General features: G+C 37.7%; 1 protein-coding gene across 3 annotated transcripts in view; it reads left to right on the plus strand.

Annotated features, from left to right (window-relative positions):
- The window catches only part of THSD7B (thrombospondin type 1 domain containing 7B), a 285,500-nt gene that overhangs the window by 25,981 nt on the left and 232,382 nt on the right, over nt 1–27,137 (plus strand). The window contains exon 1 of one of the 3 annotated variants that reach the window (XM_061444797.1): nt 23,849–24,055. The exons of the other annotated variants lie outside the window; for them this stretch is intronic. Within the exon in view, the coding sequence (XP_061300781.1) occupies nt 24,043–24,055 (13 nt within the window). The 5' untranslated portion in view covers nt 23,849–24,042. Of the gene's footprint in view, nt 1–23,848; nt 24,056–27,137 lie in introns of those variants that run through there. 3 annotated transcript variants of the gene reach the window in all.

Raw genomic sequence — 27,137 nt, forward strand, 5'->3', positions numbered from 1 at the left:
GGTGAGTGTGTTGGGAATGCTGTACAGAGCCTAGGGAAAGGTAACGATAGACTCCTTAATGTCTTAGTCTCAGGCTGGGGGACCTGATAGAGGTCTTTAATTTTTGACATCTACAGGGATGTCTTCTGTTGATTAAGAGTAGAATTGTAGGGATTTTACTGCTATAAAAAGATGAAATTGTTAGAAAAACAGGCAGCACCAGTGTGAGACTGACTTTTGTGTTTCTTGAAGTGCTGTAAGCCATGCAAAGCTTTGAAAACTTTGATTGCAGCATACATGGGCAACTGTGTAGTCTGGGTCCTGTCTCTCTTTCTGTAGTAGTGATAAGGAGAGTTGAAAGAGTAGCTGAGGCTGTTTTTTCCACTTTTCTGGGAAGTTTACTTGAGAGCTGTAGTTTTTATTTTTTCACCCTCTTCCTTTTGACCGTATAAAGCTTGCTCTGATTAACTTTCCAATTGTAAGCAAATCGAGTGTGTGCTGGTTTTGTTGTTATATGCCACTAAAAAATAAAGTTATTATTTATTATAATGCTACATTTTATTATTATTTTATAGAAATAATCCCCACTAGTAAAGACCTAAGCCAAAATGGTGACCTGAAATTTCACTCATTTGGATGCTGCAGCCTAAAGCTGGAGTCCTGCAGGACTGTTGAGGCAGTTTGAAGACATGCCCTGTGCTCTTCCTCAATATTAATTGACACTAGTTGCAACTTGCAACTTTGCCATTTTCATTTCACCATACTCTTCTTTGGGGAATTGGTTATTTTTTTCCTACATCTCTCTGGTTCTGTCTCTGATATGTACTTGGCTATTTATTGCCAAATTACATGTTTAAGAGGTGAAAAGAAAAATCTTAATATCAACTCTGCTATGGACCTTTTCCCATCCTTGCTGTGTAATGCCCATCTGTTGACCAGACTTACGGAATGAATAATGAAAGATACCCTGTGGGATGTGTAAAGCTATTGAAAGATATTTTTTCTGTTTCTCCTTATTGTAATAATAAAAGATAGATCATTAAAACTGTTTCATAAACATGAATGAGCTAGAAAATATTATGACAATGAAAGTTACTAAAGATACAGAAATGAAATTTTAAGATGAAATTTATCTTCTTACTCTAATTTGTACTCCTGCTGTACTATAAATGTAATAACCATCAAAATGAAAAATGCAACAGATTGATAATACCATTGAGTTTTAATTAAACCACTGAATTGAAAAGGGCCCAGATGGATAACTGGAAAATGTAGTTATAAACCCGGTATGAAAAGTGCAAGATTGCTAGTGATACGTCTTATAAATAAATGCTATGCCAAAAATAACCTCATTTTTAGAACAACTTCCAAAAATTAATCATGAAAGTTTCTAAAACAGATGGTTTCTAGATTTTATTTAATTTTGCTGCCAAACACTTATTACCTTAGATCAGGAATTGTGCTTTTAGAAATCTCTGTTCAAGAGGCTTGTCCAGTACTGCAGTGTTGCAGGAAATACAGTAGTGCAAAGGCATGTGAAAGATCAAATGCGTAAAATCATGTTTCAGCCTATTTATAAGTGTAGAAATTGCATTAATTTGGCACAAGATGCTTAACACACGAAATGATTTGACATGAGATAATGTTAAATACTACTAAAATAACTTGCATTTTTTACTGATGAGTTTTTTCAAATTATACTGTAAGTGGAGACTCTTAATCAAAAGGTAGCTACAGAGACTTTCTTGCTTCCTTTCTTGTCAGATTTTCCCAGGTAATATTTTTCTCACTAAACAAGCTGGTGTGTGTGTCTTCATGTATTAAGTGTCTGTGAACAACTGAGTACAAAACCCCACAAGTTTTCTAATTTTATTTTCTGATGAAGTCTTCTGAAGTTATTGTCAAAGGGAATCTTCATCTTCAATTTTTTTTTATAGCTATCTAAAAGTAAAAAAGCAGTAGTCAAATTAAATTAGCTGTGATCAAATCCTAAAATTAGCATAGAAAGTCGCACAAATCAATATGTTGTTACCTTCAAAGCTTGTTATCTGTACCTTCTCATGAATTAATTCTAGAAACTTTATGCTAAATGATGTAAAAATTGATCGAAAGCTTGAAAAAAAATTGGTGATCAATAATTTTCTTCTAGTCTGAGAGAAATTCATTAAATTCTATAGGTATTACATTGCCAGATATTCTTACTGAGCTCTGTTCTAATCACTACATTATTCTTGACTGAGAACACATTAGCCGTAAAAATTCATGAAACAAGAAACAGAACATTATAAAGGTTTTCTCTGGGTATTGTCAGTAATGTGTTGTGCAGAAAAGTGGAACACACTCTCATTGCCAGTGAAGATATGTTTATGTCTAGTATTGTTTTACACTTAAGCATGGATAACTGCATTTTTTTTTTAACCATTATGTAAAGAAATTATTTCCTGATAAATTTGGAAGAAACATTATCTATATATGTATATATTTTCTACCAGAATGATTTAACTTGTCATTTCTGTGCCCACATATATTTCATATAACAGATTTTGGGCAAGAATGATGTGGTTTGGTATATCATTCAGAGAAGTTATTGGAAAAGTAACTTTTACTTCCTTGGCTTTTACTATGGTGATCACCAGCATAACTATAGCTGGGTGTTAGTGATGATTGAAGGGACGCCTTTTTGGGCCAAATCACCTGTTTCAGCTATTGCATACCAAATCCTTTGGCAAGCTGGTTTTTAAACTAGTTTTATTTTCTGTTGCTATGGCTGTGTTGTTAGTCTGTTCTTCTTTACAGCAGTTTAGACCTGGGATATCATTCCTTTGCTGATCAGCAGAGATGTGCTGTGGTCCAAATTAAATTGTCTTCAGGAAACCCTCTTGCTTGATACAGCACTGGTGGGCATGTACATACGCGTGTGTTCCAAGGAAAATCCCCTCTTGCAGTATAATTTCCTTGCTGTTTTGCAGATTGCCAGATGTTTCTCCTATTGCAATGTTCTGTCCTTTTACCTATCTCTCCTACTCCTTTTTGGAGTCGGGCATACTTTGGCTTCCATAAGGATGTCACCCAGAATGAAAAACAGGAGTCATTGATATTCATGTAAGTCAATTCCCTACTACTTCAGCTTATTCTGATGATTCAGGAGAGCCTACACATTATGTAAATTGAATAGCAAATATGACATCCTATTGACAAGACAGGAAAAATACGATCTTAGAAAAAAGTGAAAAGCATCTGTTTGACACTGAACAATAAATAATTGAAACTGACTGAATTGTCAGAAAATACTAGTTAGTAAATTTTGACTGATGTGTAGCACTACTGTAACTAAGATTTTTTTTATTTCTGTATCCCATGTCATAGAATACACGCATAAATGTAGTTACCATTTAAAACACATATTAAAAAAACCCAATATGATACTATGCTCACACATGTGGGCTGATTAACTCCACATGTTATATACCTTTAGAGCAGTTCATATAATCTTCATGGAGAATAATATACATTGGTGTAATATAAACTTTCTCTTTTCCTGAATCTCGTATGTGTTTGTTTATAGGAGAGTAGCAGTGTGAGTATAAGTATTGCTAATTCTTTGAGCAAATCTGATTGAGGTTTGATGAAGCCTAGATAACACTTGTTATCTCTGTGTCAGATTTTTGAGCAGTCACTTCAATTATTACAAGAAGTGGACTTCTTTTGTATATCAGGGTTTCTGATGGATTTGCATCAGCAGAAATGAAGAGACAAAATTTGCATTCTCTATTATTGGAATCAGTCTTATAAAGTAAAACATTGCCATCTGTTAGCAGTTTTTTACTCGAAGTGTCCCCTTGTCAGGCAAAGCGGGTTGCCCGGTGTGCTATAACTGCTGTCCTGGGGAAGCCTTTACTAGCATTTTCCAAAAGTGCCTTTTATGACCCAAAGCATTTCAGTACCTAGGAATTGAAAGCTGTGTAGTTATGTATTTCAGAATATTTGTGCTACCTTTATTCCGTAAACCAAACAAAATTTGTGCTTAAGATGCAGTGACTTTAAATTTTTTTTATTAAAATCCTAGTTTTGTAACAGCCCAGTCTCACAAATGCATTTTTCAAAGATGCTCACTGCTTGTTTCATGCAGCTGTGTGAGTAGAAGGCAGGCTGCAAAATCCAGTCTTTCAGCATTTCACTCCAGCAGGTCTCGATAGCCCTATCTGTAAATGAAATGGTTTCTAAGGGGAAATCCGAGGTGCAGGCTGTAATCTGCCTCCTGTTGTTCCTTTTATAACTTGAAATTAATCATGTTTTCAGTTTCCCAATGGCTAAAGTGCTAAAATTTTGATAGTATACATGCAGTATACAAAAATTGAAAATGAATTATTAGGCTGAAACTTTAGAGACTCATCCCCACTTGAAACTAAAGTCTATGGTATATGAATTAGTTTTACCAAGGCCACAGCTGTATGTTAACCTGAGCCAAAAATTCGACAAGATGTGTTAAGAAACCTCCCACAGTCCTAATTCCCATGTAATTCTAACAGTGTTATGGGAAGTATTTTCAAATTTAGATTCTTTTACCATGTTTACTCATCCCAGTGCAGGTTCACTGATGCATCATCATACCCTTGCCCTCGTTAATTTATGCAAATATGGCTTTGAAGTACGTTTTTAGGGGATGAAAGTTGTTAGAGCTTGGCCATTTAAATAACATTTACTGATTTACTGCCATTAGTGTTAAATGTTCCTGTATTACAGTGAAAAAATAGTTTTCTCATGCATATTGTGTGGGCCTTTTTTCTTACTGTGGGAGAACATCACCCCATCTGCCTTGCTGGGGGTGGGTGCCAGGGTGTTTTGGGGTCTGCGTGTCACCGCTGCAGTGCTGCGTGTTTCAGGAGGGTATTTAGTTTTCTTTTTTCTTTTTTTATTTATTTATTTAATGTTTTTATTTTTAGTTGAGAGGAATGAGGGAGAGATTACCTTTGTGTATCTACCCACCTCTGACACCAGCACATCTCTCTGGTCTCAGGTGCTTGTGGTCACGTGGCTGGGTGGAGATGTTCATCTCTCCCCTGTTTTGCATGTGCTGTGGGAGAGGAGCCTCTCTCCATGTAGGAGCTTAATAAAATCACCCATCTTACTGTACTGTCATACTTGCCTCACAAAGCAGTCTGTGAAACTTAACTGATACCTTCCAAGTGATACTGATGTGGAAATAATTGCTCGTGGTTTTTTAACGTCTTTAATACTACTGAATCTCCCAGTAAATCTGAATCTACTCATGCTACATTCTTTCAGCTGGTGGAATAATTTGGAGTTAATGGATAGTAAAAATTGGCCTTGAGTTTTTGACTTTCAGGAGAGTGTGTTCGTCTGTGTAGTAGTGAGGTGTTTAATACAAATATTATTGTGTTACAAGCTCTTGTAAAATTGTTTTATCATGAATGTGAGAAAATGATGGAAATGGCTACAGCAGGATGCTGCCTGGTGGGATACAGTTTCTTTTGATATAACCTGTAGTTCAGTAATTTTGCAAGAATTTTGTAATGAAAGCACATTCTATTATTTTTGTCTCTATTCCCATGGCATTTAAACCCAGGAAATAAAGGCAGGAATTTAGTCCTCCGTACTTCAGAGATGTGTGAACTGTCTGTTGAACCATTGCCTGAAAAGCATGAATTGCCCTTAGGAGGAGTAAAATTACTGTGGATCTTTGAGTCTCATATTTTACTGTTCTACCTATGATGTTCCAAAGCTACTGCTATTTGTTAATTCATATATAAAGCAGGTTCCCTGTCTGAATTTTTTTTGACAACCTATCTAGTCGAAGAGAAAATCAAATAAAAAAAAAGCTGTACAGTGAAGTACAGGAAACTTTTAAGTACAGTAAAATTTACTGATAAAAGTGGTGATAGGCTTAGTAAAAAGGACTTAATGAAAAGCAACATGTAGTCTGTGACACGTATGAGGGAAAGAGATAAAAAGTAATAGCTTGTAAAATAGTCTAAAGAGGGCTTTTTCTGCACTGTGAGGAACAGCTGGGCTTTGCATGCTTCAGGGCTCCTAATCACCTTACTCAGAGCTTTAGATCAAGGAAACTGTTTTTGGAGAGATCCAGCTCCATAATGTAGGTGTCCTAAGGCTAGTCCCCCATTCTGAGATGCACTTGTCTCCCAGTTAAGACCTTGTTCCAGGCATGGGACTGATGGTGCACCCTTCACAGACATCACCAGGTCTACATGTTGCTGCCATGGGGTGAGTAGTTGCCTGTGGAGTACTGGTGGTAGGACCCGGGCAGTCCTGCAACAACAGAAGATTATTATTGTTAATCATGCTGTAGCAACTGGTTTAAGATACTACAAGCTCTTGCCTGTGCTCATACAAGTATGGTGGCAGATACGTAATCTCATATATCTGAACACAAGGGGCAGAGTATGGAAGGTCCTGGAGATTCTTCCCTTCATGGAAAAGGAAGCTTCGAACAGAAGTGTGTATTTTTAATATATGCAGGGCATTTCTTTAGAGAATTGAAGTTCTCTGACATTGCAAAATAAAATGTCTTCTTTTTTTTTCTTTATTTTTTTTTTAATAAAAAAGACTGGAGCAGTATATATAGAGAAAATTACTTGCTTTATAAAAGTTTTGCTCAAAGTGGGATGTAGCAAAATACTTATACTGACTTTCTGTCTGTAGCAAACTTGTATAAACGGTGACCAATCTATTTCAAATTGCTGCTTTGCTTGTGCATTTATGAATTCAGTGGTTTGCATAATGGAGTTTGTTAAAGAAATACACCTGACTTCCCCCCCCCCAGCACTAATGTTTCACAGAGGGTGTTAACACATGGCATTTGGTTATTTTTTGCTGAATGCTCAGTTCTTGGGAAAGAAAGCAACCATGTATAATAAAAGAAACCGAGTGCTTCAGGTGGAAGTCGGTGACAGAAGTGCTTAACTGCTTAAAGGGAAGCAATGCTGGGCCATGGAATTAACGCAAAAAAGGTGTAACTGCATTTGTTGAATTTGAAGACTGACGTTAACTCAAAATCCACTTTTTTTTTCCCCGCCTAATTTACAAAAACTGCATGGAGAATCTTTGTTCCATTTTCTTTTTGGTTCCATCCCATCAGCATCATCATAGTTTTCGTAGATCATAGAGTCATGGAATAGTTAGGGTTAGAAAGGACCCTGAGATCATCAAGTTCCAACCCCCCTGCCATGGGCAGGGACACCTTGCACTAAATGATGTCACCCAAGACTCCATCCAGCCTGGTCTTGAACACTGCCAGGGATGGAGCATTCACAGCTTCCCTGGGCAACCCATTCCAGTGCCTTCCCACACTCACAGTAAAGAACTTCTTCCTTATATCTTAGGTTATATCTAACCTAAACTTCCCCTGTTTAAGTTTTAACCCATTACCCCTTGTCCTATCACTACAGTCCCTAATGAAGAGTCCCTCCCCAGCATCCCTATAGGCCCCCTTCAGATGCTGGAAGGCTGCTATAAGGTCTCCACGCAGCCTTCTCTTCTCCAGGCTGAACAGCCCCAACTTCCTCAGCCTGTCTTCATATGGGAGGTGCTCCAGTCCCCTGATCATCCTCGTGGCCCTTCTCTGGACTTGTTCCAACAGTTCCATGTCCTTTTTATGTTGTGGACACCAGAACTGTACACAGTGCTCCAAGTGAGGTCTCAGGAGAGCAGAGTAGAGGGGCAAGATCACCTCCTTCAATCTGCTGGCTAGTTCCTAGGTTATTCTGGTCTCTCTTGCTTCCCTGTATCTACAGGTAAAACATACAAAAGTTCTTTATTAGTGTTTTTATGGGTCCTGTTTTTGCACTGTAGCAGTTTGGTTCTCAGAATATTAGAGGAGTCATATTAACACCAGACAATCTCTTCCTCATTTTCATTTTGTCTTCCAGCCACTAAAAGAATGAAAGATTTAGAAAATACCTCTCCAGCAATGTAAGCCATCAAATCCAAAGATGTAAAGATATAGCAGTTTTACCTACCATCAGCTTTGCCCATTTTACCAACATACTATTTTACACCAGACTTTGGAAATCATTTAGTTGATTGATACAGCAATAAAAGGGCATTTAATAGCAACCAAGATAAAAAGCTTTGCCTAATACTCTTCATCATGTAATAATGACCCTCACAACATTCAAGACCTCCTTAAATGATGAAAAAATAATACATAAAAATGCTGTCTTACAAATGTCTCCACACTTTGAAAATTGCTTCTAGGTTGAGAGAACCAATTAAAAAAGAAAGTTCCTGTTTCCTTTTATGACAGCTGTAACTGCAAGAGAATTTAGAATTGAGTGGAATTGGAGGAGAATGGACTGAAAAAGCACCTATATTTGGGGATGGAGTAATTTCATACTATATACTGTTCAGAAAAAGTTAAACCGCAATCAAAATAAGGTAGTCACTTGATATTGTCTCATCTCTTGATTAATTATAAGTGTAAGTTTGGTTCAGCAACACAACCATTACTTTGCCATAAATACTGTCAAGGAACTGTCTCAGGTTAGATGGCTGGTGTATGTTGCAAATAGAGTCTGAGTTTATTTTTTTTAGGAATTCCATCCCCCCTAGTAAAGAGCAAATTCTTGTCCCTTAGAAATTTGTTCCCTTGGTATGAAAAGGAGAAGCCCTCATACCTCTCTTCACTGAAGTGGGAGAGAAGAGGGCCTTGGCACATGCTGACTTCCACCAAAGCCAGTGAGAAACTTTATGCAGTGCTATTGAGTTTGTAGCAGTCATTTGCTTGGAGGAAACCAGGAGTATACACAGTGTTGGTACTGGGAAAGGGGAAATGTATTCAGGCTGAAAAGCATGTTATGTACTTTTTTTCAGCTAAAGGAAGTGAATACAGAAAAAAGGTGTGGATGGCTGAAGTTATTTTGAGGCAAGCAGTGAGGTCTTCAGTTTCAGACAGTTAGCTGTAGCCATGGCCATACAGGACCTTCTTCTCTCAGTCTTCAGTTAAAATGAGATATTTGTTACTCTGTACTGAAGTGTACTTCATGGTGCAGAGCAAGGAGTGAGTTATGAGTTGCTGTGTATGTCTTACAAACACATAATAGGGTGTGCTAAAGTATTGAACACAGGCTTTAAAAGATTATGCATATAAAGTTAAGAATCAATTTAAGATGGTGAGTCGAAGATAGTGCTATACTGGTGCACCCAGTTGATTTCTGTTGGCATAATATTTCTTGCAAGATTTGGACAATGCCATTTAGAAACACTTCAATTTCAGTGTACTTTTTTTTGATGGGCAGAGACTAAGAATAGTGCTGCTAAGGCAAGACACTGGATGAAATCTCTGCTGTTTAATTAGAAGCTTAATATTTGGTGTGGATGGATAGTGGAGAGATTGCAGATGGTGAAAATCCTGTTTGAAACCCAAATTCAAGGTGATCTGGTAGTTGGGTTTCTGCTGAGAAAAGTATTCACAGTGGAAGACATGCATGCTTTTCTGTTTTAACCTGATTTACCATCTTGTACTGAATTAAATCTTTTCCAGTCTATCCCCATGAACCTTCCCAGTTTTCAGTATTTTGTGGTTCAATGGACCATTTCATCATCTACTTCTCAGGAATAGCTAAAGGCTTAAAACCATTTCAGGTAATTAATGGGATATGCCTCCCTAAAAGAAAGGATTTACATGCTTAATGCCTACAAAATATTTTTTAAAATTCTGCCCTAAATCAGGACTGACTTAAAGGTACAGATTCCTACTGAAACAGTGGGGGAAATTCAGGGATATACAGAAAGGCCAGCTTTAACCTCACCTATATCCGTATCACTGAAAGAGGAGCTTCTCTGGGGAGAAGGTCCACATAAGGTGGGCATAATCTGGATGCTCCTAGTTTGCTGATGGCGAAACTTAATGCATGTGGAATACCCACCTCATCATCACTGTTTTGCTCTTGCAGAAATATCACAACTATCTCTTACAAGCCTGTCTTTGGGTCATGATACCTAGCCAATAAAAATTAGTTATGTGTGATTCCTCCTCCACACATATGTGCATTCTCACGTAAGCCAGTTTGCAGAAAATAAGTAAAATAAGTACTGTGAAATTGTAGGATGCAAATGTGGGACATCTAAACATAACATTTTGCCTTTTGAAAACACTAGCTCATTTTGGTTTCCATACTAGCCACTAATACAAGGTGATCAAGTGATTTCCATTTCATAGGGAACGTGTTATATGCCCAAATGTGGGTTTGAAAAAACTCTTCCCTTTGAACTTACAATTTTTGGAATTGAGTATCAGACCAGAAGGAGAAAAACCTGAGGTTAATGTTTAATTGGCATGGAGTCATACTGCTGGCATAGAGCTTTCTTTTTTTATCTTAAAAATACAAATATATCTAAGCATTTCATTGACTTTCACAGGCATTAACTCCAGCTGTATACTATTCCATTTTCGTATGAAATAGTATTCTGGTTTGGAGCTGGTGCCAGTCATCTAGAAGAACCCCAAAACAATAAAACCCCTTATGTGCCATTAAAATGTCTGCTGTAGAAAATTGCCTCATGCATGAGGTCTGAAGTGAGTGTGTACCCTCTTCTTAGATCTTTTCACATGCGTCTATATATTTTGCTAATTTATTAGTGCTGAAATGGTTAATCATGAAATAAAATTATAATTTGTTGCAGTTCATCATTGGAAAGTGCTGTAACTAACAACTCGACAGTGGTTTCTCCCGGTGCTGTTGCCAATGCACAGGTTTGTTGGACTTCTTAGCTGTGGCAAGTAAATTGACAAACTTAAGCAGTGCTGAGTTATTAGTGGAAGTTTTTGCTTCAGTATTCCTTTTTCTTTTTTCAGACAAGCAGAAGTATTTTAAATTAATAACTATTCTGTATATTGCAAACCACAGTAAACTACTATTCTGTAAAACTAAGGTACCCAGTCTTGGGTGCCTGGCAGGGCTAGAGAGCTTAAGCATCACTACCTTGAGCTAAGTGGCCTTGATGTAAAATGGCTTTAATATTCTTTTTAAAGAAGAGAAATAAAAATCAGCAAGCATGCAAGTTGACGCGGTTTGCTATCCTTCTCTGCCCATCCCTGTTATCCCTCAAAGAGCCACCAGGCTGAACAGTTCAAACTCATATTCTGGGAGAATACTGAGTGCTGCTGAATGGCAGGGAAAAAACCCCAAATTTGGCAATTTGTGAATTAGCAGGGGGAATGGGAAATTGTTGCCATTTCAGTTCTGAAGTTGTCACTGGAAAACAGGATTAAAGGAGGAAGGATTTCTCTAAGCCTCAGGAGAAAAGCTATTGCAGTGGAATATTGACACTCTGAAGAACAACTGCATATATTCTGTGCTATTAAGAATACTTAGGAAAATAGTTCACTGCCAGTCACAGTTTACTGTTCTTATGGAACAATCAGTTCATATGAACAATCAGAAGAAGCTGATTTATACTGAAGGCAATCTTGTTCCACTTTGCCTTTGGTGATTCTCCTCCTTGGTTCCCATTTGGCAGCTGATTGCAGTGAAGGTGTCCTGGCTCCAAGCGCCTGCTGCCCATACCTGTTGTCCTGAACCCCTGGTGTAAATTCTTCTCTGGTGTAAACATCCCAACAGATGTAATTGCTTTTTAAGCTTGGTGTAGATGTCTGGAGAAAGAGGCTGTTTGCTTCAGCTAATGCCAGCTAATGTTTTCCTTTTTGCCTTTTTTTCCTCTACAGACATTTTTTTTTAGGTCTGAGTTAAGAAAATGTAAGGTATCTTTTTTAGAACTAGGGTTTTTTTTTAAGTTAGTTTCTCTCCAGGTGTTTTACGACATACCAGATACTGGGGCTTATTCAGTGTAACTACAAAATGCGCAAATAGATGAGAAAACGGTGTAAGTGATAGTGGAACTTGGTCTCTGTTGTCTGAAAAGAGCTGTGTAAACAGCCATCTGATGTAGATTGACTTGCTGGAGATTTATTTCTCAAAATTCAACATTTTTAGAACACTGTAAAGTTATCTTTGTTAAATGCAAGGTGTTTAATCAAAAGGCACTCTTAAGGGAGAGCAAATGGGACTAAAACAGTGGCGGTGATGAGATGTTCTTGGAGTGATTACTTGCGTTCTCAGGGGAAACTGTGAAAGGGAAATAAATCACATTCTGGCACCCATTGGTGTGCTATGTATTACTTTTTTTAAGCAGGTCTTGGGGTAAAGAGCATGCTAAAACCTAAAAGGCTCTTGTCTGGGCAGAGAAAGAAAAGGAGCACCTTTAGGATGACAATAGAGAGAGAATGACAGAATGGGAAAGAGAATAATTTGTTTTACCAGCTCCGAGATAGAGGTATTCTAAAAATGTATAAAAGAACAGGATAAGGTGTACGTACACAGAAAGCATTCATAAAGAATTCTTACTGTTTTTACCCTCCAATGTTCATGTTAATACCTTTGGGTGAAAGAACAAATAATTATTTGTGTTGTGGAGAAACGGTTTTTAGACTCATTTTAATAGGAAGTGTCACAGTGTTGTGAAAGAGAAAGAATTAGAAGTGTTGTATTAACAGGGTTGAGAAGCAGAGGCAATAGCCCAGAGAGATATTTTGAGAGCTATTTCATCCAGGAGGAGAAAAAGGCTGCATAATCCCAAAGAGAAGAATACTAGAGGAGTTTAAAGAAGAGCTCATTCTGCAACTTCTAACACCTACTGGTTGTTTTAAATCAGGTACTCACATAAATGTATTGAAAAATTCATGCAGTTTGTTTTAATTTTATATATTGGAATAACTGCAGTAGACAAGTACTTTTGGTAGTATACTTTGCAGTACAAGAACTTTGGTTGTAAGTTCTCATCATTTTCGCCAATAAAAATTACTTCATATTGTTCCCTTGGGATTTTAATTGTATTAAGAAATGATTGGCCCTAATAAACTTCTACAGACTGTGATAATTATAATCAAATAAGATATCCATATAAAAGCATAAAATTATGCTGGAGCAAATGCATTCTTGATCATTAATTAGTGAACTATCAAAGGCATCGCAGATGGTAGTCATTTTTGTGCTTTTTAGAATAAGCCTGACCATTGCAGCCTCAACTGTATGTACAAAATTTGTTTTTCAGTTAATCTTGCATCAGTAAGTACCTCTGACTATGTGTTTATATATGTATTCTATCTGCTACATATATATATATATTCTTATTTGCTTTTCAGATGTGGAAATATCATGAATAAGGGTATTTGTTGTAATACGACTGTAACTATACAGTACTTTACAAAACAGATAAATTGATATGGCTGCAGTTCTTGTAAGGTAAAGTACAGGACAGCAGTTCACATGCAATTGTAAGGGCATTGGAAGAAATTTGGCATCAGCTGTGTCTGTGGAAACTGATGAATTTTTTTTAAGAGGAGGCATTGATATTTCGTGGCAGATTTTGCTATGTTTGAGTGGCAACACAGGGAAATGAATCAGTAAGGAGAGAAAGAAAAATTAAGTGGGCAGTGAATTTGGTAGATGGTAGCGAAATCAAAATGGCTTTCCAACTTGGTGATGGGCCACTGTGTTTTATAGCTTGGGTTGCCTCCTCCTAGAGCAGAGTGGATGAATTCATAACACCTGAGTACCAACCCAAGTTCTGTCAATGCTGAAATTTTTGAAATGAAGTGCAAGTTTAAAGGCACAATAGACTTCCTATTTCTGGCATCCTTAGGGAAATACTGGACGTAGAAAAAGCAAATCCAGTGTTAAGGACAGGCAGGCTCCTACATCAAACTCGTGTGAGATGCTGCCATCAAAACTGTTGTGAGAATAGCGTTATTTACAAAGGATGGCAACCATAACGAAACAGGAACATCATGACCACCAAATTATCTAATCTAGTGATAGATGACTCTTGTGTGTGGTATCAGGATAGAGTGTGATGTTTTTGTCTTATGATAAGTTCCCCTCTAGTGAAATGGGTATCATAGCTGTCTTCGAGTTGCAGGAAGACTTTGATTTGTAAATCCTATAAAGTGGATTTAGGTCCCAGTTTCCTTTTTATTGATTAAAAAGTTAAATTTAATTGCTTACGCAGATCTTCTTTCTGCGTTAGTCATGTTATCAGTGAAATACAGGCCTGCATCTTTGACTTCAAACAGTTACATTTACATAATCAGCACATTTACCATTTCCCCTCACAGTTTACTTATTGGTTGAGATTGCCTGCCTGCCATGCGATCTAACCACAATGGCTAACCACTCCTTAGTGATAATTTACATTATTATTGTAATATGGATTAGGCATCAGCTGGAAGTGAGTCCAAGTCAATACTGAGTTCTTTCCTGAGACATCTTAAATTACTTAACAGTCTGAGATCCATTTGGAAATTCAAAGACAGCGCTTAAAATGTTTGTTGGTGAACTGAGGTTCATCAATGAAACTTAGCAATCGGCTGGACATCCAGAATGTAGGACAGAGATAAATGAGGAACAGAGTAGGAATGTGGACTCAGTCTGCTCACTTTGAATTGATGCTGGCGTAACAGAGACCAGAATTTGTCCCTCTGGCTTCAGATTTGGAAGATGCCATGGGTACTTCTGTCAAACAACTGAAGGTCCTGAGAAGCATAACCCCCGAGTGGAAAACATGGAGGTACTAGGGAAAAATATTCGGTTATTTTGTAACAATATTGTAACAACATTGTTCTAACAATAGCTCCTTGAGCTAGCAAATGCATACATAAAAGCAGACTGAAGAAGTTAATGAATTCTCATGCCTGCCCAAACACTTAATTTATCTGGAGCTTGAATTCCCAGAAGAGAGGACATGTGAAGGATTTTACAGGAAGTAGCAGCTGTTCTTCCTCCCTGGGACAAAGGATATGCATTGTGATCAGTAAAACCCCCTATCTTTTATCAGTGTGATTGGCACCTAGTGACACATTCTAACAGTCCAGCTGTTGAATGCTGTAATCCTTGTGGGTCAGATGACATATGCTATTACTGCTGTGTGCATATTTATGTATATACTTGATGCTGAATTAATATTTTAATGTAGTTTATATAAGCAGTTTCATTGTAATCGCATGATTAAGGAGTGTTTTTAAGGTGGCCATAAAAGGGTATTTCTGAGCCTTGCTGAAGTTTTGATTGGGAAGATCTGTTTGCCTAGAAATTGTAAATGTAAAAGACACCCTACAGACTTGTTGTGGATGGGTTTATTCACATCTGAAACTCAAAAAAAGGTTTTAGTCCAGCCTTAATCTAAGGAATAGTTTATAAAATGCTTTGTGTAGCTGGTATTTAAAAGAAATCATAAGTATCTTTTTCATGCACAGTGTTCTTTAGTTATTGCATGTGAAATTAAGTTAATTATTTGAAAAGATGAAGGTTGTGATACCTGAGATTCTGAACTTTGCAGTCAGGGAGCTGTAGTGAAATTGTTTTTCCAAGGCATTGCAGCTCTTAATAGATGTGAAGAATCTTTTGTAAGAGGACTGATGCAAAACATCTTTATTTCTACTTACACAAATGTCTGAAGCTGATGTATTCCTGGGACTAAGCTATCTGAATACCATGTATTGCAGCAGGCACTTCTCTTTTTACCAGTGTTCTGACAGAGTGCTCTGCTTGGTCTCGTTTGGGAGAATATCATTCTCCATCTTGTTTAATTGCAGTATTGATAGGTCTTGGGACTGCAGTTGCAGGAATGAAATCTACAGCTCTGAATGGAATGAGAGAGTCCATCTCTCATGGAAGTCAAACTATGTGTTTCTTAAGGTAAATTTTTCTCTCCTTGTTCTTGGGTGAGGAGGAAGCACGCCTTAGAGATAAATACAGCTAATTATCGTTAGTATAATTGAAATCCTAAAAGTCTCATCATTATTTGTCCATATCTAATTGTTACAGAAAAAGAAAAAGGAGTAGTGCAGTTAAAGTTATACACACGATTCTCAGCTTATACACCTTTCCCAATGTTACTTCTGCCTTCCTCCTCTGTGTCCTAAAGTTGGTGGTTTCATCCTAGCAGTGGTGGGTTTTCAGCATCTGGAGTCTTTTGACAAGTGGAATGTAATGTTCATTTTGATGGTTTCTTCTTCCTCACTATGGGATCGACATGAGATCACATTAATTTCTTAACAGTTTTACATCTTTATCTTTCTTTATCAGTCCATCTCACCATGTTGTGTTTCACTGCACTAACCAGTTTTGTCTGGCCACAGACGTACATTTCTCTAACTGATAACTAGCGAGTTAGCAATAGTGGTGGGGTTTCCAGTGCCAGTCTGCACCTTGTTATGTGTTATTCCCTGCTTCTACTCTACATCCTCGTATTGCAAGTGCTGGACAGGCCAACTAAAGTGGTCATCACTTTAGTGAGTGATGAGTGATTCACTGATATAGAGGAACTGATCAGGAGCAGGCAAATCAGTATCCTTGGCCACAAGGAGCGGAGTTGGTCCACATGATGATGGAGTTTAAGATCCTGAGAGAAGTGAGGAAGGAAGTTAGGGGATTAAAGCTTATTCCTTGATCTTGGCAGCACAAACTTTAACTTGTTCAGGGAATTAGGATATTGTGGGAAGCTGTCCTGAAGGGCAAAGAAGATACAGGGAAATGTAATCCAGAAAAAAGTCCTGAAGGTGATGCTATTGGAGAAGCTTATCTTGAGTACATACAGTATTTTGTTCTCTTGCTTTATTACAGAGTTTGATGCAAGGCTAAGTGCATAGTGGGAAGCTCATGCTTTCTTAGTCTGGTGGAAACCGATTGCATGTGGTAATAAAAAAGGCTATCACATGGATATGGTTTGTGATCGCATATCCATCCTAATCAGGGAAAATTCTTTGGGCAGCAACTATTGTAACCAGACAAATTTATATAAATGGAAATGTTGGCTGAGTAATTGTTAATAATGTGTGTTTGCGTGTGTTAAAAATTAATGTAGGAAAATGTATTTCATTGCTTAGTTTGCCTGTCAAGATTGTTTTATTGGTTTAAATTAGAATACTTGGGAGAATGTGAAGGTAGTGCAGCGGAATGGTTTGGGAAGAGTGATAGGACAGTAAACCTAACTGGTCTAACTGATTCAGCTGTTTGAGACTTTTAAGTAGAAGAATCTATGGTAAATCTGCATACATTACCTTCTTAGATTAAGCTCAGAGGTCCAGGAGAAATTTTCCTGTCCTTTATTCTTAAGGGAGTAAAGTAGAAACAGTTTAAATTTAGCATACAGTTTTAGTTTAAGAATTTTTTTAAAGAGCATGTCCTGAGAACAGTAAATATTCTTGAAAAAAATCTAGATTTTTTTTTTTGTTTTAAAAACACCTGAAGAGTATGCACAATATTAACTATATACATGTGCTCTGTTTATACTTTCTAGAACCCACTCCTTCTATATCTGCAGTAGCATCAAGATTTGATGTAAGCTAAAAATCTTTCTTTATTGAGTAATTTTTCAAAGATGAGTAATATCTTGAATTTCTAAACTTTCAGCTAGGACAGACTATAAGTGATTTTAACATGTAATAATTATGGTTTACATTTTGTTAGCTCCCTTTTCTTTATTGATTTTTTTTCCATTCAATCAGTCATTTTTATTTGTACTAAAATATATGGCTTACTGTTAAAAGGATCTCAAATCAAATTGGCTTAATTTACTTCACAATATTCGGAATAATGTTTATTATGGGAATCATAAATCCTTAGTGGAAGACCTGATTTTTCTTATTTTACAGAACTATCAGTCTGATTTATCCACATCTGAGTATTGTCCATCCGTTGAGGATGTAGACAGATTTATTAATGCTGTAGTTTGTGGATGGATATGCCAGCTTTGCTATGAACTTTGTTATTCTTTAAACCTACCTGAGGACTAGACTGAGAGGTAGATTTCCTTCCGGGAGAGGCCAGGTAGCCCACTCTGTTTCTCAACAGAGCTTTCTGTAGCAGCTTATTGTTTTCTTACAGTGATATGGAATCTCTATGTACTGGTTAATGAACCAGCTGGGACATGCTAATGAGCTAGTTTATATGGAAACAGCTTACTCTCACAAAAGCAGCAAAACTAAAAGCCCTTTGAAATCTGTTTTTCGGGAGTATTAGCTAAGTGTTTTTATTGCCCTGTCCCCCCAGATCACTCCTCATTCTGTCTTTCTGGATTACTGTCAGGGGTTTGGAGTAATTAAATGAGCAGATTTCAGTGTTTTGTCCATTGCCTGTCATAATCTAATCTTCAAAATTATCCACAGACTTCATCATGACCTCCAAAACACTGGAAGTGTTTCCTCTGAGAAGGATTAGGAGCTGTCTCCGGTGTTTCAGAACCCATGATGGGGCAATCATGACATTTTACATAAACTTCTGTTGCACTGGGTACAGACTGCACATAAAAATACTGGTTGAATAAAAAATGTGAGCAAAATGGGATAATTTAGATATAAATATCTCATAGCATATATTATATATACGTATGTGTGTGTATATGTATTTGACAGTAAAGTTATTCACATTCACATGTGTATTTTTTTCCTTTTATTAAATATTTCATGATTTTTCTTAATCAGATGTGCCTTTAAAATAGGAAGCAGAAAGGGGTATATTTCTTGGCTTATCTTTTCTCTCGTGCAGACATTTCTGAGCTTGAGCACACAGATGTTGAAAGGTTACTTTGATAGTGTCTCCTTTCAGTAATGCTCCAACAGGACTTGGGACTCAACCACTCCTTTGATTAAACACTTAGGGCAGGAGCATCTTCTGTCAATAGTTAGTAAGTTGGGAATTTCAGGTGCTATCATGGTGAACTCATATGTGACCTAAATTGAAATGAAAGCACCTTGTGGCAGGCTTTTTATCTTGTTGAATTGTGTTTGAAGTTGTGATCATTCTTTGAAGCATATTTAAATTAATAGCTACTGCATTTTCTTGACAATACTGGTAGAGATAATGTGGGATTGCCATTATTGTGGTCTGGTTTTTGATCATTTCCGTTTCAGTAAGGATGATGAATGAACATCTCTAATAAATGATAGTTTAAAACATTAGTTTTGCCATGTTGGTGACACAGTGGAACAAAGATGATTGCCATGCTGATGTTTAATTTAAAATTGTCTAAAAATTTGTACTTGACCTCTTTATATCAAGCTGAACTTGAGGCACACTTGGTTTATGCAGGTTTCCTAAGCAATTATGACAATAGGGTGTTAGATTTATTTTGCAGGCTAAATGATTATTTTATATATTCAGTAGAACCATTCAGGTCTACAAAAGAGAACTCTTCACAGTTTAATTTTTGTACAAATATCTTTATTTGTAGTATAAAACAATGGAACAACTAGGTACTCTTGTGTAAATTAGGACCACTGTTTATAAATATCTCTGCAATTGAAAGCAACAGAAGTACCAGATGTGTAATTACATTAGCACAGATACTCTACAAGAAAGCTACTTCTGTGAGACAGAAACAAGCTTAATGTGAAAATCTTTGCTTTTGAAAGCATGCATGCTATCCACATCATTAACCTGTTAATTAAATCTATAAGGGCTGTATTTTCTGAGGCCTTGTTAAATGATTACTTATGTACAAAAACGTTTCTTAAAATCTTCAGTTGCAAAGTGTGGGCTAACATTGTAAAAGCAGATGCTTACGTTTGGGTGTAAAATATGCATACCTCTGTGCCTCTGTAATTGATCTTTTTCCAAGTTAGCATTCTTTTAGTTCAAAAAGTCAGTGTGATGTGACCAGATTTCCAAGTTCAGAACTGTTCTTCTGTGCTCAGAGAACAGCCCCAGCAGAATACGTGAATGATCCCTGCACCCTGCCACATCTCTTACTGGTTTTCAAAAGAAACATGGGTCTATGCCAGTAAAGTCATCCTCAGGATATATATTCTCAGCTCTTTAAACATCTCGAAGGATGTGGTTTTATTCATTGTGAAAACGCATGTAAAGGTGCATGACTGTATTTCAGTGATAGCTGAAGACTATTCAGAAATATGTAACCAGCAAAAGTGCAGAATAACATGGTCAAAAGATATGCCAAAAAAGTAGTAGAGATGTACCAGCATTGTACGGCTGACCTCTGCATAATTCTAGGATGCGGTTTGATGTCTGAGCACTTCCATCTTTAAATTACTGAACTGTCATTCTGTTTCCAGTTTTCTTTATTTCAACAGTGTAGATATTGAAAAAAAACCCCAAACCAAACAGAAAAGACCCCAAACAAAACAACAAAATCTGCCCTGTCTTCTGAACATGCTTGTTCCCACACTGGGACCATGGCTTAGCACTCTGCCTGCTGCAGGACTTGCAACACTGGGGCTCATGTTAATGTACTGACACAGATTTATGGCCAAGACTCTGATACTCTTTTCTCTGTTTATCCTTAGAGCATTACTGGCTTTTGCTCCAAGGAATCTAACTGATCTGGAAAAGGAAAACCTAAATTAAGAAATAAAATGAGTAGGAAATTGCTCTGCATGTTGGAATGTTCTAGGTCATTTGGAAGGTAGGTTTACAGAGAAGTGCTGCAGCAGAGGGGCTTTCTCTGGATGGGGTGTAGTTGAATGCCATGTCCTGCTCTCCAGAAACGAAATATATCTAATGTGCTATTTTGGAAAAAAAAAAAAGAAGTTCAAAAGCATGACAGGATATTGCAACATTTTCAGAAGATCTGTGGATCTCAGTCTAGCCTGATGCACAGATCTTAGTCTGACAGTATCTTACTTTCACTTATCTGCACGCATAGTTATTCGGAGCAACGGCTGGCAAAATCTGCCTCCAGGTGCGACAGAGCTTTTTCTTTCTTCATACAGGTATCTAGATATGCTATGCTTACTTATATTTTGTAATTCTTGTCACAAGATTACCAAGATTTTTCTGGTCTTGACACCTGCATGAGGTGTCTAAATGAGGTAATGTGATCATGTCCTCTGACTGCAAACTCAAGTGTTTTATTCTAAAATATTCAAGTAGTTTAGTTATTCTGTTCTTATGGACCATGCAATCAAGAAGCTGAATTTATGATGTGAGGGGAGATTATCTCAGTTTGGCAATTAATGTATTTGTCATTGCCTTCCTTTTATATTCGTTTCCCTGCCTCCTCCCAATAGAGTTTAGTTATTTAGGTTTTTTGTGGTTGGTAGTTTTTTTTGTTTGTCCAGGATTTGGGTTTTGTGTGTGTGTGTGTGTTGTTGTTCAGTTGTTTGTTTGTTTAAAGTATGTCTGCCTTTGAAGTGAAACCCACTTGTATCTTAAAGCCCTTCATCCTGATTTACACTGTCTGGAAACTTAAGCTCTTTGACCCTTTTAGATTGATGAGACATTGCTCAACCACCAGCCATTCCTCCTGTCAGCAGCCTGTGCTCACAGAGTCTGTGAGACGAGCAGATTGATTTACTGCTGGAGAACACTTATCATTCCAAACTTTGGCATAGCTATCTATTTGTATTGTTTATTCGTGCACAGCTATTTCTAACTATTGCAGTGAATTTTGCTTTTCCTAAATACTTTTGCTTTAGAATTTGGAGCATTTAAGAGGAGTAACGAGAGTAAACTGCAATTTAATTGCAAATAATTACAGGTGGATAACTAAATGTGGACTGTTAACAAACAAACAAAAAAGAGAAAGTGCCCAGTAAAAGCAGTTTGTAAAATTCTGCAATAACCTCTGTCCAGTGTTTATAAAATTGACGTGCACATATTTTTAAATAGTACTTTTCACATGAATTAATTATGCTATCTGTTGCCAGGGAATTGTTATCATTGGTGTTCTCCATCTATGCAGAAATGCTAATTAACAGCATTTTTGGGCACCATGGGAAATCCTGGCTGTTGTATAGCTCTTCTATAATGCTTAGTAAGAATAATAACTGTCTGGCCCATACGGTTGAGAAGGTATTTCTGTATATGTACATAGTGTCTATATTTTACCATCTACCTTTTCTGTTCCAAGAGCTTTGGGCATCCCTGTTTCTGCTCTGGAGCAAGGGAAGTACCCACAGGCAGAGGGCCTGCCTGAGCTGGGGCTCATCAGAGGTCCCACCTGGAGAATATCACAGGGTAAGGAATTTGTAGGTATATGCATGTCAGCTCTGCAGGAGTCTGAGGGAGAGTTAATACAATTCCACCATATAACCCTAGCTAGACTTGGTAGCACCTCAGTGTGCAATTCTTGATTTTGATTCCGTTGCCATAGCATATTGACCAGTATAATATCTGAAAAAGTATGCTGGCTTCTGTGCTGTAGTGGCTTATAAAATAGGTAAGTTGGGAATAGCATGAAAGTGAGTAGAAAAAAATGCAGTTCTCCCTTAAAATTATTTCTGCAGAGGGATGTAGAAATTTCTGTGATTATGTGCATGTGAAATAAATTCTGATACTTCAGAAAGGTTTTGCAGGTGTGCACATAGCTGTATTATTTCACAACTTTTCCTGTGAAAGTTTTTTTGTGAAAAAAGGAACCATTAAATTTTTAAAGTTTTTAAAAACAGAATGTTGCTATTATTTCACTGAATAAATATAATTTAAGCTTCATGAAAGAGTAAGAAAATTAGAAACTGCAGTTGTCACAACTCAGAATAAGGGGTGGCAGCATCTTTGGTGTTTGGCAGGTAATGAATTATTGCAGAACTGATACAAGAAGTCTCTTTGTGTCTTGGAGTTTGAATACCAAGCAGGTGTTGAATTGCTGCCAGTGCTTCCCCCCCAGCTGTCTCACTGAGGCCCTATCTCAGAGCATCAACCATTTGACAGCGATTTTCCTGGTGTGATTCCTTTAGGAGTCCATTAGTGGTGATCTTGATGTTGTATGGTAAGATTCGTTGGCAAGATGTGGATGGGATGGTCTCTTCCAGGGCTGAGTGTATCACCTTTGGAGTCCTTCTACCCTTTGCTGGGTTATCAGCAAGAAGGTGGACCTGGAGTCCAGGCTTTGCATGCTGGAAAAATGACTCCGAGCAACTGCCTATGTGAAGGGAGGTGAGAGGGAGCCAATGTATGGAAGAGCAGAAACACCTTTTTGCAAAGCTTCCTGGTGTTGAACCAGTAGTGTAAAGACCTGTATAACCCCGGAGTGGGCCTTCTGAATCACACAGTTTCTACAGGCAAATATGAAATAATCTCATTCACAGATATACCAAGGTCCCTTTTGCTTCCCTGCAAATAATCAGAGTAGATCTCCTCAACTTCTTACTTGGTTGGGCTTGAAGGGGTCTGAGCTTTCCTATGGGCTTGAGAGAGGATTTAAACATAACTAGAGAGGAGGTTTGGGTTCAGAAGAAGGTATCATTGAGATGTGTGTCCAGAAATGCCTGTGTATCTTCCCTGGTTCCCACTGGTAAGCCAGGCTGTTTGTGTTGCAGGCGATGCTGTGTAGCCAGTGTTTTTATTGATTCTGGGTGTTTTCCACAGGCAAGTAACAGTTTCCTTTGGGACATACAAGCCCTTGATTCGAGGTGGAGTGACTGAAGAAACATTTCTCAGCTGCTTTTTCTATTAAGGTTACATTTACAAACATCTTATAAAGGCTATCCATGTTCTAAAAGGAATCGGTTTTCATAGGCATTTGGAATTTTAAAAAGGCCAGAGTTTGATTATAACTATCTATAATTCAGTACTGAGATGTTTTTAATCTCATCTGCAGTAAACTACTCATATTTATAAGGTGATGATAACATCTATTTATTTTTTGTTTTTACAGTATACCTAAATTTATGGCCTACATTATGTCCTCATCTCCTAATGTCAGCTGCTATCATGAGCCCTCAAAATGTGTCAGATGAGTATTACAGAAATGCATTCTAATACGTGTGTTTGTTGTTTTTATTTTTTTTTGTATTTTTAAACTGAGAGTTGAAAGAATAGAATATTTTCCCCTGCGCCGTCCCTGGGGTGTGGGCACATGATTGAGTAGCTCAGGCAATGCAGTTGGTATTAGTGATTATATTGAGAAGTCCTGCCTTCAAGTGCCAAGGGGTTAGTAAATCACTGAGTTTTCATAAACAGCAGTGTTCGTTACATTTTGTTGCAGAATGTCTTTCTTGCTGTAGTGTGTCTTGAGTGTTACCGCGCGTGGATAATAAGGGGAAAAGCTGAAATGTAAAATTGGAACAAAATGCTGCATGGCTGTAAGTCACTAAACTTCACTTCTATTCAGATCTAAAATAAGATGAATAACTAAGCTGCTGAATTACTCATTTGTGTAGGTCATGAAAGTTTAAAAAAGTGCTGCAAGTATTTAAAATTAATCGCAGGAATCAGAGTAATTTTATATGCCCTGTGTGACACATTGCAAATGGTACAGTAGTCTTTTATTTTGTACAGCATCTTTCATACAGGTTATAATAGAAAGGGTTTTACTGAATTGCTGTTAATAATAAATAACTAAATAATTGAGACAGTTAAGTACTGACAAGGAGGAAAAGCTGCGTTTTGGCTCAGGTGTAGCAGTAGGTACAGGGCAAGCATAATGGGGGACACTTCCAGGAAGCAGGGGGGTAGGCAGTTATGCTAACTACATAGAATCATAGAATAGTTAGGGTTGAAAAGGACCTTAAGGTCATCTAGTTCCAACCCCCCTGCCATGGACATTGACACCTCACACTAAACCATGTCACCCAAGGCTCTGTCCAATCTGGCCTTGAACAATGCCAGTGATGGAGCATTCACAACTTCCCTGGGCAACCCATTCCAGTGCCTCACCACCCTCACAGTAAAGAACTTCTTCCTTATATCCAATCTAAACTTCCCCTGTTTAACTTTTAACCTGTTACCCCTTGTCCTGTCACTACAGTCCCTAATGAAGAGTCCTTCCCAGAATCCTTATAGGCCCCCTTCAGTTACTGGAAGGCTGCTATGAGATCTCCACGCAGCCTTCTCTTCTCCAGGCTGAACAGCCCCAGCTTCCTCAGCCTGTCTTCATACGGCCGCTGCTCCAGTCCCCTGATCATCCTCGTGGCCCTTCTCTGGACTTGTTCCAACAGTTGCATGTCCTTTTAATGTTGAGGACACCAGAACTGCACACAATACTCCATGTGAGGTCTCACAAGAGCAGAGTAGAGGGGCAGGATCACCTCCTTCGACCTGCTGGTCACGCTCCTTTTGATGCAGCCCAGGATATGGTTGGCTTTCTGGGCTGCGAGCACACACTGAAGCCAGCTCATGTTCATTTTCTCATAGTCCAACACCCCCAAGTCCTTCTCTGCAGGGCTGCTCTGAATCTCTTCTCTGCCCAACCTGTAGCTGTGCCTGGGATTGCTCCGACCCAGGTGTGTAGGAGCTTTCACTTGTCATGGTTAAACTTCATGAGGTTGGCATCAGCCCACCTCAGAGGAGTGTCAAGTTCCCTCTGGATGGCATTCCTTCCCTCCAGCGTATCAACCGAACCACACAGCTTGGTGTCATCAGCAAACTTGCTGAGGGCGCACTCAATCCCACTGTCCATGTCAGTGACAAAGATGTTGAAAAGACCGGTCCCAACACCGATCCCTGAGGGACACCACTCGTTACTGGTCCCCAGCCTGACATTGAGCCATTGAGCCGTTGACCACACCTCTTTGCGTGTGGCCATCCAGCCAGTTCTTTATCCACTGAGTGGTCCACATATCAAATTGACGTCTCTTCAATTCAGAGACAAGGATGTCATGCGGGACAGTGTCGAATGCTTAGTATAGCTGTAAATGCTGCAAATATTACTTTGTGATATATAATATGTAAAAGTATCAGATAAGGTGTTCTAGACTTTCTAAGGAGTTCGTCCCCAAGATGTTGATGTTAGAGTGTTTAGTCTGCAAATAAAGGTGTCACTGGACCGAGTACACTGCCATGGAGAGAGCATGGTATGCAAATGATATGACTTTCATCAGCATAGTAAGAACTTTGTCCGAATCATTAGAAATATTTTTCTTGTTATAATGTGGAGTAGCTTTGCATCTTAGTGGAAAAGAAAAAAAAAAAAAAAAAGGTGAGAAAATAAGTGATAGTTCATATAATATTGAAGTTTGGTTCATAATTAATATGTACAAATCTCATAAAAAAGACATTGTTCCTGTGAAATTACATAAATCTCATGAAAATGTCTCATAAAATAACCAATTCTTATGACACTAATTCAGTGGAACTTATTTTTTGTTGCTGTTACTGATAGTTAATATTAATTGGTTGTAATGCTGTTAGGAATAGAACTCGTGTTGTCCAAGTCAGTTTTATATGTTCTCAGAAATCACAGAATTTGGATCTTTCCATTTCATATAAACATGCTGTGGTGGAAGAATGCTGGAATGGCATCCAAAGTGATTATAGGACTTTTCAAGCAGAAGTATTCAATGAACGTGGACACTGCAGTGATCTTCTGGAGTTAGTCATGTCTGATGGAGTTATTCCTTAGTCAGGCATTAAGGAAGTTGTTGATCTTTGTTATATTTGTTTAAGAATTAGGAGGTTCTGTTTAAAACCTAATTGTTAAGGTCTAGAACAATTCCTTTCATATTTTGCACTTCAACTGAAAGACACAATAGGAGGACTATTGCAGTGATTGTCCATTAATTTTTTTTCTCAGTGTTTCTTCTCTGTTCTATGTATCAGATGTGACTCGGAACATATCTGTTACCTGTTTGAAATAAATTACTAACAGAATACTCTATTTAACTGATTGATGATCTTGTCCTAAATTTGCAGATTAGTACATAGCTACAGGGACAGAATAATTGTGGAAGATGCTTATTGTTGAATGAATTCTCAGATGGTGAAATGGTTGCAGTTAAGCTAAATGTCACATTAAACAGAGCATAATTATTGTAACAAACCTTATTAAGCAATAACATACTTTTTAAGCAGCTCTTACCCAGTTTCTTGTTCTAGGTTTGATGCTTACTGGTGTTTCTTTTTGTCTGTAATATGTAATTATTATCTGAAAAGCCTGCTTGCCTTCTGCTTGTGACACCTGTGTGTCAAAGAGCAGATGTCACTGTGTTCTTTCAGACTTAAGTATTGCATAGCTGTAGGTATGTCTCACAGGCAGGAAAAGCAAATCAGTGCACATTACATCAAATAAACTACAATTGCTGTATTATTGCATGCTTTAATGGGATTAGAGAAGCTGTATGGAATGATAGTAGAGTACTCTTTCTGGCTAATAAAAGATGGCAAACAGAACAATGTGTAGCTTTTCTTTATTATTTTATCTTGATTAATTAATCTCTTTCATGTCAT

This window comes from Pezoporus flaviventris, unplaced genomic scaffold, assembly GCF_033815535.1.
Source record: "Pezoporus flaviventris isolate CSIRO_AGI_PZ_B2104156 unplaced genomic scaffold, CSIRO_AGI_Pfla_v1 ptg000001l, whole genome shotgun sequence".
Classification (NCBI taxonomy): Eukaryota; Metazoa; Chordata; class Aves; order Psittaciformes; family Psittacidae; genus Pezoporus; species Pezoporus flaviventris.